The sequence below is a fragment of the Echeneis naucrates genome, chromosome 10, assembly GCF_900963305.1.
Source record: "Echeneis naucrates chromosome 10, fEcheNa1.1, whole genome shotgun sequence".
In the NCBI taxonomy this organism is placed as follows: Eukaryota; Metazoa; Chordata; class Actinopteri; order Carangiformes; family Echeneidae; genus Echeneis; species Echeneis naucrates.
This window is the reverse complement of record NC_042520.1, coordinates 7,042,146-7,058,041: the sequence shown is the minus strand read 5'-3', so window position 1 is coordinate 7,058,041 and position 15,896 is coordinate 7,042,146. Positions and strand designations below refer to the sequence as shown.

Here is a 15,896-nt window from a genome sequence, read left to right as displayed (position 1 = left end):
CAGAAAAGGTCCTCATCATACAGGACCCATGCTGTTTTATATCTACCCCAGAGCAGGGCATTATTAATACATGACCTGTCAGATGTTGTTTTGACCATCCTGCCATCTCAGGTTCAAATATACTTGCAGGCAGCTTAAAGTCTGAATTATAATTCTCGTGCCACTTTTCATCATCTAAAGAGATATCAGTGAAGAAGTGGCAGACTGATGTTACAGCATACAAAAAAAAAAAAAGATATGACTTTTTACATGCAGTCAGACAACTTTATCTACAAAAAAGACAATGATTTGACACAATACTTCCCTGCCTGTGATACTAACACTAAAGCACAAAGCCACATGGGCCACAAGAAAAACACTTTGTCTACTTATGTCAAAATACATCCAATACTTTAAAACGCACGTCAAGAAGCCTTCTGTCAAGCTCCTTATCAATTTAAAACCACTTCAAATATAAATATGAAGGAAATCTCCCAAAGAAAATTGAAGCAATTTTAAGGGAATAATAGTCAAATAAAACTGAATATTGTGGTTCAACATTTGTATTTTGCGTTACTCTAGATCTGAAACTGGTCAAATCCAAAAATAATCAATTCTGGGACTGTAAATGAGATTCACCCTGCATAAAAAAAGAGGATTTTACATGGATTTTCAATTACAAGAGTCTGACAAAGGATGCATAATGGACAAAGTCCTCCACTCGGCATAGTAACTCATAAATAATCTTTTACCACACATTATTTGTATTTGCAGCCAAATAAATAATCTCCTCATCGAGTTTTGTCTCCATCTACCGACATCAGTGAGAAACTTACCCAAACTAAACTGATTCCTGTTTTTGTTGTAATTCAGAGTTTTCATCTTAATCAAAATAAAACACAGCTGCATCACGTTTTGATGAAAGATTACAGCCGCTTTAAAGCGTCAGCACAACACAAACACATCAATTTCTCTTCCCAATAAAGTTTTGTCTTTTTGAATGTCCCTCCTCTAAAATCGTCCGACTGGAAACACGTGCTGTGTTGTTGTAGAGCAGCCAACTATTAATACATAGTGGCAACACAGTGGGTTTGTTTGTTTTGTTTTGTTGTTTGTTTACACATGGACGGTGTGCCTTGTCTTCGTGTGTCGCAATGTCACGCACAACACTTCAGGTAATTATCCATTTAGTGAGGGATTAGCTCCAGAGCTAACGTTAGCCGCCGGTCAACATGAAAACATTGTTTCAGTGAAGTGTTAACGGTGTTTTCTGTGGCTGCTGATGACAATATCAAAATGTACATACTGTTTCACAGGAGAAGCCTTGAGTCCAGCGGAGCAGTGGACCTGACTTTGTGTCTGCTGAAGGAGACAGATGGGACAGTCCTCTTGCCCATTTTACCTTCCTGTCTGTCTCAGCTTGACCTGCAGTCCCTCAGGAGCAAAGTAGCTGCAGACAGTTACTGTGAAATAGTCTGGAGTCAGGTACAACAAAGCAGAGAAGAACACTATTATCACCAGACTGCACCTTTTTAAAGTTACCTTATGCATCTGTTTCCTTTTCACCACAGACTCCTCTACAGTCAAAGAAACGGAGAGGAAAGACAGGTGGAAGTAAACTTGAGAAAATCCTCCAGCCGCTGATGGAGTCTCACGGTGAGACGTGGACAGAGGAGCTGAGGAGGGACCTCCCTCGTAGTTTCCAGAGGCATGGAGACCTGGTCCTGCTGGGCGATGGCTGTTTTTCCCTGCCGCAATGGAGGAAAATGGGTACTGTCCTCAAACTCTGCCGCACCATTCTTTGCCACTAACTGTCTCTGTTTTCACCTGCTTCGTCGTGCAATGATGTAATCAGCCAGTAACATAACCACCACGTGAATCTCAAAATAATGCACAATGAAGGTTCTTCTGTTAATGTTCACATCAAACGAGGGAACGAAGGGTAAATGTGATGTCTGTGGAATGATTGTTGATGCCAGAGGTGCTGCTTTGAGTTTCTCTGAGAAATGGGGATCACGCAGTTCTCGGATTTTGATACCGCGAAGAACTGAGGCTGTTTTGGAAGTAAATCTATGGTGTTTCAAGATAAGGTGCCCCCTGCGCTGGTGTACAACGTTCTTTTTTTACTTGTTTAGAGCAGCAGCTGTGGAGTGCAGTAGCGACAGGGTTGGGGGCTGAGCGCTTGGCTAAGATGAGTCGAATATCGAAGGATGGGTTTAGATCTCCTGTGGTCACAATGCTGTTAGGAGAGCGCAGCTGGGTCAAACATGTAGACAATGGTATTACGTAAGTATTATTCAATATTTTTCTAACTGAATATGCCTTTGGCACATGGTTAGTACGTTATGCATGACAAAGCCTGACTTGAAACTTCTCTTCTTTATCTTAGGTACGAGTTTGATGTAACCAAATGTATGTTCTCAATTGGAAATATAACTGAGAAGCTCCGAGTTGCTGGATTTGACTGCAGAGGGGAGACTGTGGTGGATTTATATGCAGGTGGTAAAATCGTTTACATTCTTTGCACTTTAACATCTCGTTAGTGAGAACAATAAAGCCACACTTACACAGTGTCATACCGTTTAGTGTAGTGTCTTTGTAACAAATTATATTTCACAATTGGAAAAACAGAAGCTGAAACGTCCAAACCTTCAATCCTGAATTAAGTCTAGATTTAGGTTTAATCCCTGATCATCCTGTCGCGTCACTCAAAATTGAATTAACATGAATGTTGTGGTGTAACTGCCACAATTTGTGTTAGGTATCGGATACTTCACGCTCCCATTTCTGGTCCATGCGGGTGCCAGTCATGTTCATGCCTGCGAGTGGAACCCCGATGCTATTGAAGCTTTACAGAAAAACCTTGAGGCAAACGGGGTGTCTGAATGCTGCACTATTCACAGAGGAGACAACCGACAAGTAACCTGTTTTATGTGCACACTACTTGTTCTCTCTCTGTATCTGTTGTTTATACACACAAACATTAAGTCACACAATAATATTGAGCTATAGAGATATATACAGATTTTTTTTTTTTCCCTCCCAGCTCCAACTGTGTGACATTGCTGACCGGGTCAATCTGGGTCTCATCCCGAGCTCTGAGGACGGCTGGCCTGTTGCCTGTCGCCTGCTGAAGAGAAAAACCGGTGGCATTTTGCACATTCACCAGAACGTTACGTCACCATTACCAAACACTACAGCCAGTCCAGCTGTCAATGATGCCACCCAGAGGGTTTCTGGGAAAAAAGCTAACAGGGAAGTGTGGCAGGCCTGGGCTGATGACGCAGCAAACCGCATCACCTGTCTTTTAAGGGACATCACTGGTGTATCATGGACAACAAACATCCAGCACATAGAACGCGTTAAGTCATATGCACCCCATGTTCACCATGTTGTGCTGGACTTGGACTGCAGACCATCCTGAGTGGAAGAGGTGAACACATACAGATTGGATTTTGTGGCTAAACATTTTAAATGTAAGGAAGTAAAGAATAAATAAACACAAGCCCTGCTGATTTATGTGATTTATTGCATTTGTCAGTGTGAAATCAACTGACGTATTGATTGTAGCTACTTTTATTTAGTCAGGGCAGGTGGGTACAAATGTGCTTGTTTTAGTTTTTTTTTCCTGTCTCCCACATTCAACGTGGAAACATCCCAGACATGTTTCAACTAAATATTTATCTGTTAGAACTTGGAATATAACAGAAGTATATTTTTAAAGAGATCCAGTTCTGATCTTCAAACTGCTCACAAACTAGACAGAGACCCTGAATGCATGAGGGAGTCATCATGGTTTTTAGACTATGGGAATGATGTGAATCACATGATATGGCTTTTGCTGCCATCAGATCTAAAACCAGCTGAGCAGCTTTGGCAGATTTTGGACCCAAATAAGGAAATATCCCCCGGTTGAGTGATATTCATTCTTCCCACAGTAATCTTTGCCAAAGATCACTGAAGCTATTATGACTTATGATGGATCAACATGCTACTGAGACAGTTAGGACTGTTTTTCCTCTGTCACCTATCAGTATCTGCCGTGACGGCACCAACAGGTGAAACCACAAAATAGCTATTTGCATTACTCGCCAAAACTCCTGATTAAACATATCAAGCAGATATTGATTTGATTTCTTAGTAAGTTTCCTCTTAAATACATTATCAATCATATATAAAATCAGCAGGAACATTCAGGGTTACCTTTTTCCACTCATAGTCAAGGCTGAGCCCTCAGTCTGTGCAGCCCCACAGATTTCCTGCAGTTTTTAAACTGCACATAACTTGTTTTTGTTTTTTGTTTTTTTTTTTATGGAAACAGCTGACTCAGATTAAGTTTAAAATTGTTCTAATTTGATAAACCTAATGATCATGTGCTCAAAAAATGTGTTGTTCTGCCATCTCTTTAACTGAGCACAGGTATAAAGCAGCATAAACTGCAAGTGCAAACGGCCAAACATGTTAACATTATAACTCAGCACAGTGCCTGAGGAAATATATTCACTTCCTACTGACTCTGGGACCCATTTTCTACACAGCGTGTACCCAGATGCATCCGATTTTCTTTAGAGTAAAAAAACGTGGTTTTAATGGCTCTGATTTTCCTCTCTGGGCTCCTGTGAGGTCAAAGGCGGAGGAAATGCACCTGTCATGGAAAATGTGGAGAGGCGCTCCTGGCTGTCTGCGCCAAACTTTCCTCACCTTCCGGTCCTCCGGACTTATCTGAGACAAAGTCAGCTGGAGGAGAGAGGACGAGGGAGACGGAGGGATTGGAGTTGTCTGTAAGTTATCGGTGTTTTGTTTCTTTGTTAAGACACTTTCTGCCTTTTCTTTTGTTGTCCTCCTGCGGCGGATACGCTGTTTGCGTCGCCGACGTGTAACTACAGGTGCGTCTGTTTTTCTTTTAATCAGCTTCTTTATCCGATATTTTAGGCTTTATGTGGACTAACGTTTGCATTCATTTACTTTTTTTTATCTACTTATTTATGTTAGTTAGTTACCAGTGCTGCTAAATGGTTTAAATCTCAATTTCTTTTTTGTGAAATTCAGACTGCTGTTTTCTTGTAAAATAACCGAATCGACTTCCAAGATCTTCATCTCTGTGTCAAAACACAAGCAGGTTTAACATAAAGTTAGCATTTTAAATTAAGACAATTGCTTCATCGTGGATTATCGTGGAAATGTGAATTTCAACATTTGCAATGTCTACAGTCTTCGTTTCTAGTTTCTTTTATGTTCACATAATAATGTGGAGTCAGTCTGCTCACCAGTAAGACCAGAGACCGTAACACAACTTTATTCATATTGATTTGTGATGCGGAGCTTTCACAAACTCACTTGTGCCATTTGTGGCCCTTTCAAAGAATTTCTTTGAGTACAAGGAAAGCAGTTTTTACAACCCTGCGATGTTTTGAATCATCATCCCTCAAAATTCTCAACCAGTCGTCCGTCTTGTATTTTGGGTTTCCAGCAGCTTGAAGTGACTGAGACTCACATCTGAGTTCGTGCTGATTAAAAAAGGAAACCATACATAAGGAGCAAGAGGATACCCAGACAGAAATGAATGCAAATGAAATCAGCAAAAGGGAAGATGGCCCTTAAAAAATATTTCATGTCACCTGCAGTTTAAATAAGCCTTCGTGCTTTTCTGCATTATGCTCCTCTCTGTGCTTGTCGTGTGTTTGGAGTTAGTGGGCCAACTTGTCTGCCTTATCTGCACGTCATCTGGTACAGACGCATGTGCCATTTCCTTGCAGGCGTCCCCGTCAAGTTGCCTAGCAGGTAATATCAAACTCCTGCTCAACAGGCACTCAAACAATGAGGAAAAAAACGGTCTCAGCTTCTGCATAGCGTGCTACTTAAGATGCAACTTCATCTCAAACTCAAACCTCCTTTGTGTCAGTTCAAACAATAAATGGCACATAGTTCTTTAGCTGGGGACACAGCAGATGATACGTCTTAAACAAATGGTTAAGCTGTTCCACTCCGCCCATCTCTCTGTATCCTTAAAGGGTGGGAACCCTTCGTGATCGCCAAGTTCATGTTGTTTCTGCCCGTCCCACTCAAAACAGCCTTTCACCCCTGCAGAGGCTCTCTGTGGGATTTTTAAATCCTCTGGCATCCTGGTTCCTTTTAGTCATTTGTCATTTCTGGAAGTCTGCCTCCAGCCAACAGCTTGTTCCAAAGTTTTATTCTGATTTCTGTCTGCTTGTGGAAGGTGAAATATGTCTTAAAGGTCAGTGCCTGCTCCTTTCAACTATATTCCCATGAGGGATCATTTTGACTGGTTATCTTTTGGGGAAAAGGTCTGTCAGTGAAAGAAGAGGAACAAAGTTGCTGGATATCCTTTGCTATGGGATTTTGGCTGTATAATCAGACAGTGTGCTCTTTGTTTGACGGCTTTCTCATTAATACAGCACCTCCAACAGGGCAAAGTTATACAGTTACACCTTCATGGAGGCCAACAGGGAGAAAAACCTGAGCATATGTACCTATTCATGTCGTCATTACTGCAGGACTTTAAGCCACCAACTTCCTCTTTTTTTTTTTTAACTGCAGAAGTCTAACTGCATTATCTGAGATAGACATTAAGTTCTATCTCTAAGTCACAGCTTTTACCATGCTCAAACCCAAAGTACTAATTTTGTCTGTGTAATTAAAAATGTTTGCTGGAACTCTAATACAATACAGAGTTTATAATATTTTCATTTTAAGTTATGATGAGCTGTTGTGCTTTCAGAAGGTATTCCCAATTTCAAGGCAACTGGACTGAAGCAGTTACACCGCACCGCACTAAAGTTTCTTTCTTTGTGTTTTCATTGAAGGGAGAATGCCAGAGGCTGCTGACATGATCAACCTGGGCTTCTTGTCTGACTCTGAGCGGGAGATGATCCTGGAGGTACTGCGGCGGGACGAGGGGCTGAGGCAGGCTGAGGAGCAACGTGTGCGGTGAGATTGGGGCATTTTCTGTTCATTATATTAATAGTTTACTTATTAACCTGCTTTCCTTCTTTCTACTTTGGAGTTGTAACAGAGTCAAATTCTGTAAGGTATTGCAAATGTAGTCATGTCAGTATATTTCCAATTACACATCATCATTCTAAAATCTCAAATATTGATAACTGCATCAGCAGTAAATCAGTATTGCAGGTATTGGTGCCACTACAGCAATTTTTCATTGTATGTACTTTATATTTGTTACTGTCACTGCAGGCTTTTTTGATGCTGAAATTGTTGGATATTGAACCTCAATCATTTTAACGTAATAACCAAATTGGCTCGTTGAAGTATCAAAAACTCTCATTTGCTGCATGTTTTTTTGCAACACACCTTGAAACTAAACTAAACTGGACAGAAAAAAAAAAGTTTTGTTTTGGTTTCGATGATGAAACTGAACAATCTTGTTGGCACCTGGATTTTCAAACAGTACCCAGCCCAGGCTACTGGACGCCCAAGACAAATTTACACAAGAGGCCACGTCTTAATATACATTTAAGTGCTGCAGTGGTTTAAATCTTAATTTAGGGCTGGCCTACAATTCAGTATTCTGGTTTTTCATAGTGGAGTTCTCCAGTCAGTTTTGTGAGAACATGACAAAAAAGTTATTTCACTCTTAAAGTTTGTTTGGTTTACAGTTTAGTAGTGGAAGCTATTTAACTGAATTATACATCAATTATTTTATCTGACTCTATTTATTGTGCTCTCTGTTAATAACTAAATAATTTCTCACTTCTCACACCGATCTGCCCTTCTGGTACATCAGAGTATTGTGCCGTGTCAGATTCACGTCTGCTAACAGGGAAGGCCGCAAAAGTAAATTCACCATCACGATCATGGAACCAGTTTTTGTGTCACGCTGGAAGTAGCCATTAAAAAAAAAAGAATAATCAGTTAGATGCACATGGTCAGCAGCACTGGTCTCGTAGGCTGCAGCATCCAAATATGTTTGATCAGTGCTAACTGGGCCAAACTCACCTCTATACAGACAACCGCGTGGACGAGTGACACAAGACAGGGTGGGTTTGTCAACTAATGCTATCAGTACCTGCTTTCTGTTCTCAGTAAATTGTGCATCAATTAAAACTCAAAACGCAACGTATGATGTAATTTATGTTGTGTTTATGCCGCAGGAAGCTGAAGACAGAGTTGCTTGATGTGAAAAGGAAAGGGGCCAAACGTGGCAGTGGAAGATACAGTCAGCAGTGTTGTGGCAGATGTCTGGAGCCTCTGAGTCGACTGACTATTTTCTCCAGCCAGTGCAAGATGTGCAATCACCATGTGTGCCGCAACTGCCGCACAGTCTTTCCCAATGGATCCTGGCTTTGCAGCGTCTGTGACAAAGAATCGTAAGATTGTTTTTGTTAAAGATCCACTCTTGCTGTTTTTCTGTTTGTTTTTTTTTTCCTTTTAATGGAAAAGGAGCTGTTCTTTTGTTGATTATATGCAGTGTTTGGTTTCACTGCAGATTTCCATTATTCTAAACTTAGATGCCAACGATGTGGAGTTTAAATTACTGTAAACGAGAGAAGATCAACATATAGCGTATACCTGGACCATCTCTGGTCAAACAGATTAATTCAAGCCAAAGACTATACTAAACAGATGCAGCCTCTTAACTCTAACTTCACTTGTCTGATATTTGTAAATGTCAGAACAGTTCTTAGGTCATTGTGTTTGACACATTGTGTGTCAAGTGTCATGTTTAATTTTGTAACTTAACAGTTCATTTGTGATGGAGACAATGCTCAGTTAGTTAGAAGTGCTCCTCGTTCTCGTTTGTTTCCAAGCATCTAATTGCCAAAAAAAAAAAAAAAAAGTCACAACACTAAAGGCTGTCAGCTCTCCCCAACAGACCCCACTCAGCTCAGTGGCCTTTGGCTGACCAGTGCTGGAAATATGATGAGGCAGTCATTCAGTGACATTCCAGATTATAGAGCTGACCTTGCTGTCAAACTAGAAATATCAGTTTAGCAATGGTGTTATTTGTTAGAAAACAAGGCAACACACAATGGATGTTGCTGAGTCGCACTGAAAGCAAATATTACCCTTTTTTTGTTTATCCGAAATGTCCATATTTCAGCTAATATTTCATCTGAATGAAAATAATATCCTCAAACCCAAAGGGCCTTTCCCCAAGAAGATATAATGTTTATTTGTAAGCAGATACAAGACATTTTAACTGAAATCAATAATTCTTATTTTTAGCCTGATCACCAGAAGTTGATTTAACTCTTAAATGACTTGGGATGAACTGTATAATTTTATTGTGACAGCTGTTGCTGTTATTTTGTCCACCCAATTTTCCTCTCAATACTGTTGTGGCATGTAATGTCTGTAAAGTGCTATGAGGGACTGTATGTTATTGGAGCAATACGAATAGAACTGAATTCAAAGTAGAGAAATGGGTCAATAATGTGAAAGGAAAAACATTTTTTTCAGCTTATAACAATCCAGCGTTTGTTTCCCTTTCCCTCCATTTATCTGGTGCTAACACAAATATGCGTATCTCTGAAAACTGATAATTGAAGTAATGTCAGTGTACACAGTAATCATGACAGCAGGAATGCACACATGTTGAAAAATGCTGAGGACCTCACGGCACACAGCTCTGAGCTTGTTGGGTAACGATTAACTCGTGTGGCACCTAACTGCTAAATGACTTTAAAATCTGCTCAGTTTTGAACTTTTTTTTTTTTTTTTAAAGTATATTCTGGGTTCCAGGGATCTGAAGAAAATGACCGGTGACTGGTTCTACGATCAAAGGGTCAACCGTTTCTCCACAACGCCTGGATATGACCTGGTTAGCGTCTCCCTGAAAAAGAGGCCACCATGTGAGTACAGGAAGAGGAAGCAGGCATCAACAGTTGAGACAGGAATGTAAACAACTGGCAGCCTGGCCCAAATGAAATGCCCACAGTCACAGGAATGTTGTCCTAGTTCAACAACGGAGGAGTCTTGTTTTACCAAAAAAAAAAAAAAGGCAGTAGCATGATAGCACTTTTTTAGTGTTTAAAGAGTGACTTTGTTCTGTGTTATAGTGAAGAAGCGACAGACAGCAGGAGAAGTGCTGTTGAAAAGTAATGAAACAAAAGCAGATTCTCAAACTCCGGTGCCTCGACCAAGGCTGAAAAATCCGGCAGAAAAGAACAGGTTTGTTGTCATCCTTCACATTTCTCAGTTTCAGAAACATTAAAAAAAAAAAGATATCATGAACAATGATAAGGTTAATCCCCTGACTTCCCCCCCCCACTTCCCCTCAGTCATTCAAGTGAGATCTCAGGATCACTTGCTTCCAGGGAATCATTCGACTCAAAGGAAGACGTTTGCTCGAGGCCAGTTCATAGTGACACAGAGTCCGCAGAAAATGGCAGTATAGGTAGCAATAAAACTCAGACTGAATCCCAGCATGTGAGCCCGGAGCAACCAAGGTAAACTCCCTCACTCTGAGAGGGACAAACACTGCACACATTAACTTCAAGCGACGTTTATCCCTCCTCCCCCACAGTCTGAGGCTGACACAGCTGATATGGAGCTGATAGATCCATTCACACCGTGATGTTCAATGCTTGAACTCCATAATGATGAATACAGTATTTACATCTTTTTACTACCTTTTTAGATTAATTGAATTTAATAATTAATTAAACATCATAGCTAAAGATGTTAGAATCCCTTTAAAAAGCAAAAAAGATTACTGAAATGGCACCAAACGGATTTTTTTGTTTTTTCTCGAAATACAAGTTTTGCTGAGAGCTGTCAAAGTTTCATAATCCTGCAGTAACATCAGAAACCTGAGGGTGGGGATAGTTTTCTTACACGAGACCAGTCAACTTCATTAAGCATGAACAGGTGTTGAATATCACAAGAAAATATACAAAATAACAGTCTGGCATGTTGGCATAAGTGTCTCATTGGATCGACTTTCACAGCAAAACTCAAAAACAGGACTGCACTTTCTTTACTTACTCCCAACTAGACACCTACACTTTGTATGAATTAAAAAAAAAAAAAAAGTGCTTGTTTTTAACGGGATTGAATTTATACTGTCCCCCCAGGAGAAAGGCTGGCTCAGCCGAGTCCAGCCCATCAGGCTCCAGTGTGTCCAGTCTCACCGTTCCAGTCAAAGCAGAAATTGTCGTCACTGACAGTGACAACCCAGAAACTAAGGATGTAAGAAGTGTGTTTAAGTAAATGGCCTGAAATTCTAATTTCTTTTTTCTACTCTGACTGTGTCTCGCTTTTTCCGTCATCACAGACCAAAGAAGTAAAACCTGTCAATCCAAGTCCAGAGTTGGACATTGACAGAATCTTTAAAAAGAGTGTCAGACGAGCCCAAAGGCCTCCTGGTTAGCATCTCATACGACTGTGAGCTTCTTTTTTTTAATTCCAGTGTATATATGTGTGTTTAATTGTGGGTCTTTATGCCAGAGTACATATCAACAATGGATTTGCGTGATGGACATGAAAAACCAGAAGCCTCAATGGGCTACAGGAGTCGCTCTGTACCAGGGTTAGATGTACAGGTAAGAAGTTTAATGAGAAAAATCGAACTTGTGATTATGATCTGTGGTTCATTTCCTGATTTTATGATACGTTGGATATCAAATAAACTAAGCTTAAAACAACAAAAACCTGCCCATCAAAGTTCAGACATTTTAACATGTAACACTACCACCACTAACTATTAGCCATGGATGTTAAAATCAGAAGCACATTCTTTTTGGCATCATGTTAAGCACTAGCTTTTAAAGAACAGATTTTTTTTTTTTCCCCCCCAACTTTGTTCTAGGTTAACTGATGCATTGTATCTGTTTAATGAAATTAAATATATACAGCGTATATGATCATGCTGCTTAATATCTATTGTGGTAACCCAGGAAGATGAAGAGGAGGAGGAGGATATTGACAGCTTGGTTAGCTTCCATAAAAGGTCGATGGCATCAAGCTCCTCCAGCCTGCATACCTCAAAGGTAAGATAGATCTCCAATCTTGCGTTAGTCCTCTGAAGGCACTTTGGAAAAACAGCTCATTATGTCGCTCAGAACAGAACTGATGTCAGATAATCTGAGTGAGGATCTTCAACCTCAGGATATCCTTCACCAAATGGGGAAGTGTGTAGTCGATGTGTGTAGTCGACCAGAATGATTTGTGTGGCCCAAAGGACTTAACATGCTGTCACTTATGAACAATTTCTTCTATTTTGTTTGTTTGTGCCAAGCTGACTTTTTAACCCCCAAGAATTTATTTTGTGATTATGGTTTATTTGTTTCCATTCACTTCATGCTCTCTTTTGTCTTGTGGCACACAACTGCGCAAATACCATCTCGTGTGTGTGTGCGTTCGTTCTCTACAGAGCACACTGGGCAGCCTGAGGAGTATTTACAGCGAGGCAGGAGACTATGACAGTGTTGACGTGAGCGGGGACCTCGTCTTCTCTACGAGCTACGATGAACCCACCCACAGTTTGCGGGTCCTCATCAAGGAGTGCCACGGGCTGGCCTACGCTGATGCCTCGCGGCAGCTTTCCAACCCGTAAGTATCACAAATGTTGACTTATGACAAAGGTAGCTGTAATGTGGAGGGCTCATATAGGGAGAAATGTGGTCGTCAAATAAAGCAGTTCTGCCAAATGTAGCTCAGAAACGACACATTTCTCTACTGCACACATCCCCATCAGTGATGTGAACACAGCTTTGATGGGTGCAGATAAGGGGTTGGTGTGTTTACGAAGCCATGATAATCACATCCCAGAGGTGATTACTTTAGCTTCACAGGAAATTGAATGTCAACATATATACATTTTTTTATTTTTTATTTTTTTTCTTCACAGTGTTCAGTCAGAACATAATGCCAAAACCCAGCAGCCGTTGTTACACAATGAAAGCAACTATTTTCTACTGGCGCGTGTTACATTGTGTAAAGTGTAAATTAACAGCCATGTCCAAGAGAAACGCTGATTGCCATCCTTTTTTTGTTTCAGTTACGTCAAATGTTACCTACTTCCTGACAAATCTCGACAGAGCAAAAGGAAAACCTCCATAAAGAGAAACACCATCAACCCCGTCTACAACGAAACACTGAAGGTGCCTTTAATTACCAGCTCCTCTCAAACTGCGCTGCAGCTGCTGACCTTATCCTGTTTACTTAATGACACTCCCTGATTAGTGACCTTGCAGCATGCCTGCTACATATAATGACCACACCTACAGAGACCTTAAGACCGATATTGACTTTGCAGATTAGAATACCTGTTTTCAAATATTGATTTTGGTCCTGGCCTCTGATGTGGAGTCAGCTTGTGTACAGTGGCAAACAAAACAGCGGAGCAAAACATTAGCTGGGTGAATCCATTTGGAAGAGATTAACTGCTCTATAATGTTGGATTTGCTTTTTGAAGGTTTGGAAAAAGAAAATTATTCGGACGATTTGTCCAAAAAAACTCTGAATCTGAACATCCTCTTCTTTAATCTGTTATCTGATTTGTGAAAAACTCCTCCAGCTTGTGAACATTAAAGATGTATAAGCCCCGTCAGTGTTCTTCCAGCACTGAGACAAGCTGTTCATCCAACAAGTCCGCTCATCTTCCACTTTCAGTATTCTGTCAGCCGCTCCCAGCTCTACACCCGATCCGTGTTGATATCAGTGTGGCATCATGGCCGCCTCAGCCGCAACACCTTTCTAGGTGAGGTGGAAATAGCTCTGGACTGCCGAGACCTTGACTCCCCGTATGAAGAGCGTGTGGCTCTCATGGCGAAGGTATATTAGAGTTACAGAGTTTGTTTGTTTTTTTTTTTGTTTTTTTTTTCTGTGCATTGTTTTTCAGTGTGAGGTATAAGAAATAATTTCCTTTTATTATATTTATGTGTATAACAAAATAATGTAAGTTAAATGAAAAGGCCTTAAAGGGATCCGGTGGTCTTTCATTCTAAACTGAGTTCCTGTTGCCATTCAATGTTTCCTGTGACTCATTTAAACAGACAGCCTCTTCAGTGCCAGCTTCCGTTTTTGCTCAGTACAAAGGAGAGTTGGTGATCTCCTTAAAATATGTCACACCTAAGAAGCCAATAACTGAGAAATTCAAAGGTAGGACTACAATTTATCTATTTTTATTCAGCTCTGGTTGTGAATGGCGCACTCTGTCCCAAATATCTGATGGTCAGTCTCCTCCTCAGGTAAAAAAACAGCGGCTGAAGAAGGGGGACAGCTGCATGTCCTGGTTAAAGAGGCGAGGAGTTTGACGGCTATGAAAACAGGAGGCACCTCAGATAGCTTTGTGAAAGGGTCAGTATTAATCTGTCTGATCTGTGTTTCATACAGTACTTTTGTCTATTTATGCGAACTCTGTGTTTATGTTTCTGCAGATACTTGTTTCCAACTAAGGCTAAGACTTCAAAGAGGAAGACTCCGGTGGTGAAGAAGAACCTGAATCCTCACTATGACCACACATTCGTCTACAAGGATGTGGCTCTGGAGCAGCTGAAGGCGATGTGTCTGGAGCTGACTGTGTGGGACAGGGAGGCCTTGCTGAGCAATGAATTCCTGGGAGGAGTCCGCCTCAGCTCTGGAAAAGGTAAAGAAACTGACTCCAACAAATCCAGAGATGCTTTTACGGATGAGAATTCATTTTTTTTGTCCCTTTTTGTTTTTTCTTTGAGTGCTACCAAAGACAGTTGCATTTTCTGTGAGATATTTTTATACATGCTGCCCCAGCTGACTGGACTCACTGTAGAATAATCCATAGCAGCCATTTCAGTTAGGTATTTTTATTTTTTAAATCTCAGGGAGTTGGTTTGATGAATGTCTGTGTTTGTCTCACTTTGGTTGGTCAGCAATTATTTCGTTTGTTGTTACACTCCTGGTTCACACTGAATTCTACAGTTTTATTTTGATTTAACAGTAGCAACTTCTTGTCATAAATCATTTTGTTGTGAAGTGTGTCTGGCACTAAAATGAGGTTTAAGCAGTTTGAATTTGTCAAAAAAAAAGGGTATTGTGATTAAAGAGAAACTTTAACCAGCCTAGAAAAACTTTGATATTCACTTTGTTTGAGTAACTCAGAATTCACCTGAGTTATCGAACTACTGTTTTAAAATGGATTTTAACAAATTGAGATGCAGTTCAGATTTTGGTTTTAGCATCAAGAAAGGGTCGATTTCTTTAACTTTTATGTTGCTGTCCTGACCATAATTTGAAACGGAGGTGAATTTCATGAAGAAGTGTTATAGGTTAGCTTCCACTCTCTAGTTTAAATATTTTAATTGCCAAGTATAATAGCCTTTATGAGAAATACTCACCCAGTTTTATTTTACTGATGAAATGCCCACAAGGCTTCAAAGCCTTTTTCCCTGTGTGACAATCAAGAGTTTAAAAAGAATATGCTGTCATTAATAATAACAGACTCTGCACTAATTCTACATTCACCGCATAATCTTCGCTCCTCCAGGCACTGTGAAAATAGCCAAAGAAGAAGTGGAAATGGACTCAGTTGGGGAGGAGGTCAGTCTGTGGGAGAAGATGATGCTGTACCCAGACTCATGGGCAGAGGGCACTCTTCCACTGCGCTCCACAATGGGGAAGACTGAGGGCAAGTGAGGACGACTGCCTAGGTCTGCATCGACATACCAAAAAAAAAAAAAAAAAAAGAGAGACTGTGGCGTTGAAGAAAACATTTTGGCTTCATTTTATTTTAGAAGCTTATCAGACCGGAGACCTTTAGACTGAAGTAAGCAGACTCACAGCGGATCGGCTGTGTCACGGCATTATCATATTTTCTTGGCCTCTTGGTTCTTCTGTTTTTATCAACATCAGTCTAGATAGATCATCGCCCCTTTTTCATCAAAACTAGGTTGGAAAAGTGATGCTCCAGCCTCCTGAATGCTCAACATCTGCTCACACCTGCCTCCCTGTATAAGAGAACC

At 40.6% G+C, this 15,896-nt stretch overlaps 2 protein-coding genes across 6 annotated transcripts; both read left to right on the top strand.

The window, feature by feature from the left end:
- The first annotated feature begins 1,021 nt into the window (after positions 1-1,021).
- Positions 1,022-3,458, top strand: tyw2 (tRNA wybutosine-synthesizing protein 2). 2 transcript variants are annotated; one of them, XM_029512873.1, is made up of 7 exons: positions 1,022-1,154; positions 1,296-1,464; positions 1,551-1,749; positions 2,115-2,265; positions 2,369-2,478; positions 2,741-2,898; positions 3,026-3,458. In XM_029512873.1, exons 1-7 carry the CDS (start codon positions 1,102-1,104, stop codon positions 3,401-3,403), a joined length of 1,218 nt encoding a protein of 405 aa, XP_029368733.1. In that variant the 5' UTR covers positions 1,022-1,101; the 3' UTR covers positions 3,404-3,458. The 2 variants fall into 2 exon arrangements, with proteins under 2 accessions (XP_029368733.1, XP_029368731.1); XM_029512871.1 differs by having other exon boundaries at positions 2,369-2,481.
- Positions 3,459-4,517: 1,059 nt separating this feature from the next.
- On the top strand, positions 4,518-15,634 carry sytl4 (synaptotagmin-like 4). Of its 4 annotated transcripts, none has more exons than XM_029512254.1 (17): positions 4,518-4,760; positions 6,804-6,927; positions 8,109-8,324; positions 9,700-9,809; positions 10,017-10,128; positions 10,239-10,406; positions 11,034-11,148; positions 11,234-11,324; positions 11,407-11,501; positions 11,856-11,948; positions 12,332-12,510; positions 12,959-13,061; positions 13,573-13,734; positions 13,956-14,061; positions 14,151-14,259; positions 14,340-14,548; positions 15,422-15,634. In XM_029512254.1, exons 2-17 carry the CDS (start codon positions 6,809-6,811, stop codon positions 15,568-15,570), a joined length of 2,136 nt encoding a protein of 711 aa, XP_029368114.1. In that variant the 5' UTR covers positions 4,518-4,760; positions 6,804-6,808; the 3' UTR covers positions 15,571-15,634. The 4 variants fall into 4 exon arrangements, with proteins under 4 accessions (XP_029368114.1, XP_029368116.1, XP_029368117.1 ...); XM_029512256.1 differs by having other exon boundaries at positions 4,518-4,865; XM_029512255.1 differs by lacking the exon at positions 4,518-4,760 and adding an exon at positions 6,040-6,214.
- The last annotated feature ends 262 nt before the right edge of the window (positions 15,635-15,896 follow it).

Bases quoted from the DNA above. Each gene is read 5' to 3' on its own strand.
- tyw2 (XM_029512871.1), top strand. From the start codon at position 1,102: ATGGACGGTGTGCCTTGTCTTCGTGTGTCGCAATGTCACGCACAACAC. The intron at 1,155-1,295 runs GTAATTATCCAT...ACTGTTTCACAG, and splicing joins TGTCACGCACAACACTTCAG to GAGAAGCCTTGAGTCCAGCG. The intron at 1,465-1,550 runs GTACAACAAAGC...TTTTCACCACAG, and splicing joins GTGAAATAGTCTGGAGTCAG to ACTCCTCTACAGTCAAAGAA.
- sytl4 (XM_029512254.1), top strand. From the start codon at position 6,809: ATGCCAGAGGCTGCTGACATGATCAACCTGGGCTTCTTGTCTGACTCT. The intron at 9,810-10,016 runs GTGAGTACAGGA...TCTGTGTTATAG, and splicing joins CCTGAAAAAGAGGCCACCAT to TGAAGAAGCGACAGACAGCA. The intron at 11,502-11,855 runs GTAAGAAGTTTA...GTGGTAACCCAG, and splicing joins TACCAGGGTTAGATGTACAG to GAAGATGAAGAGGAGGAGGA.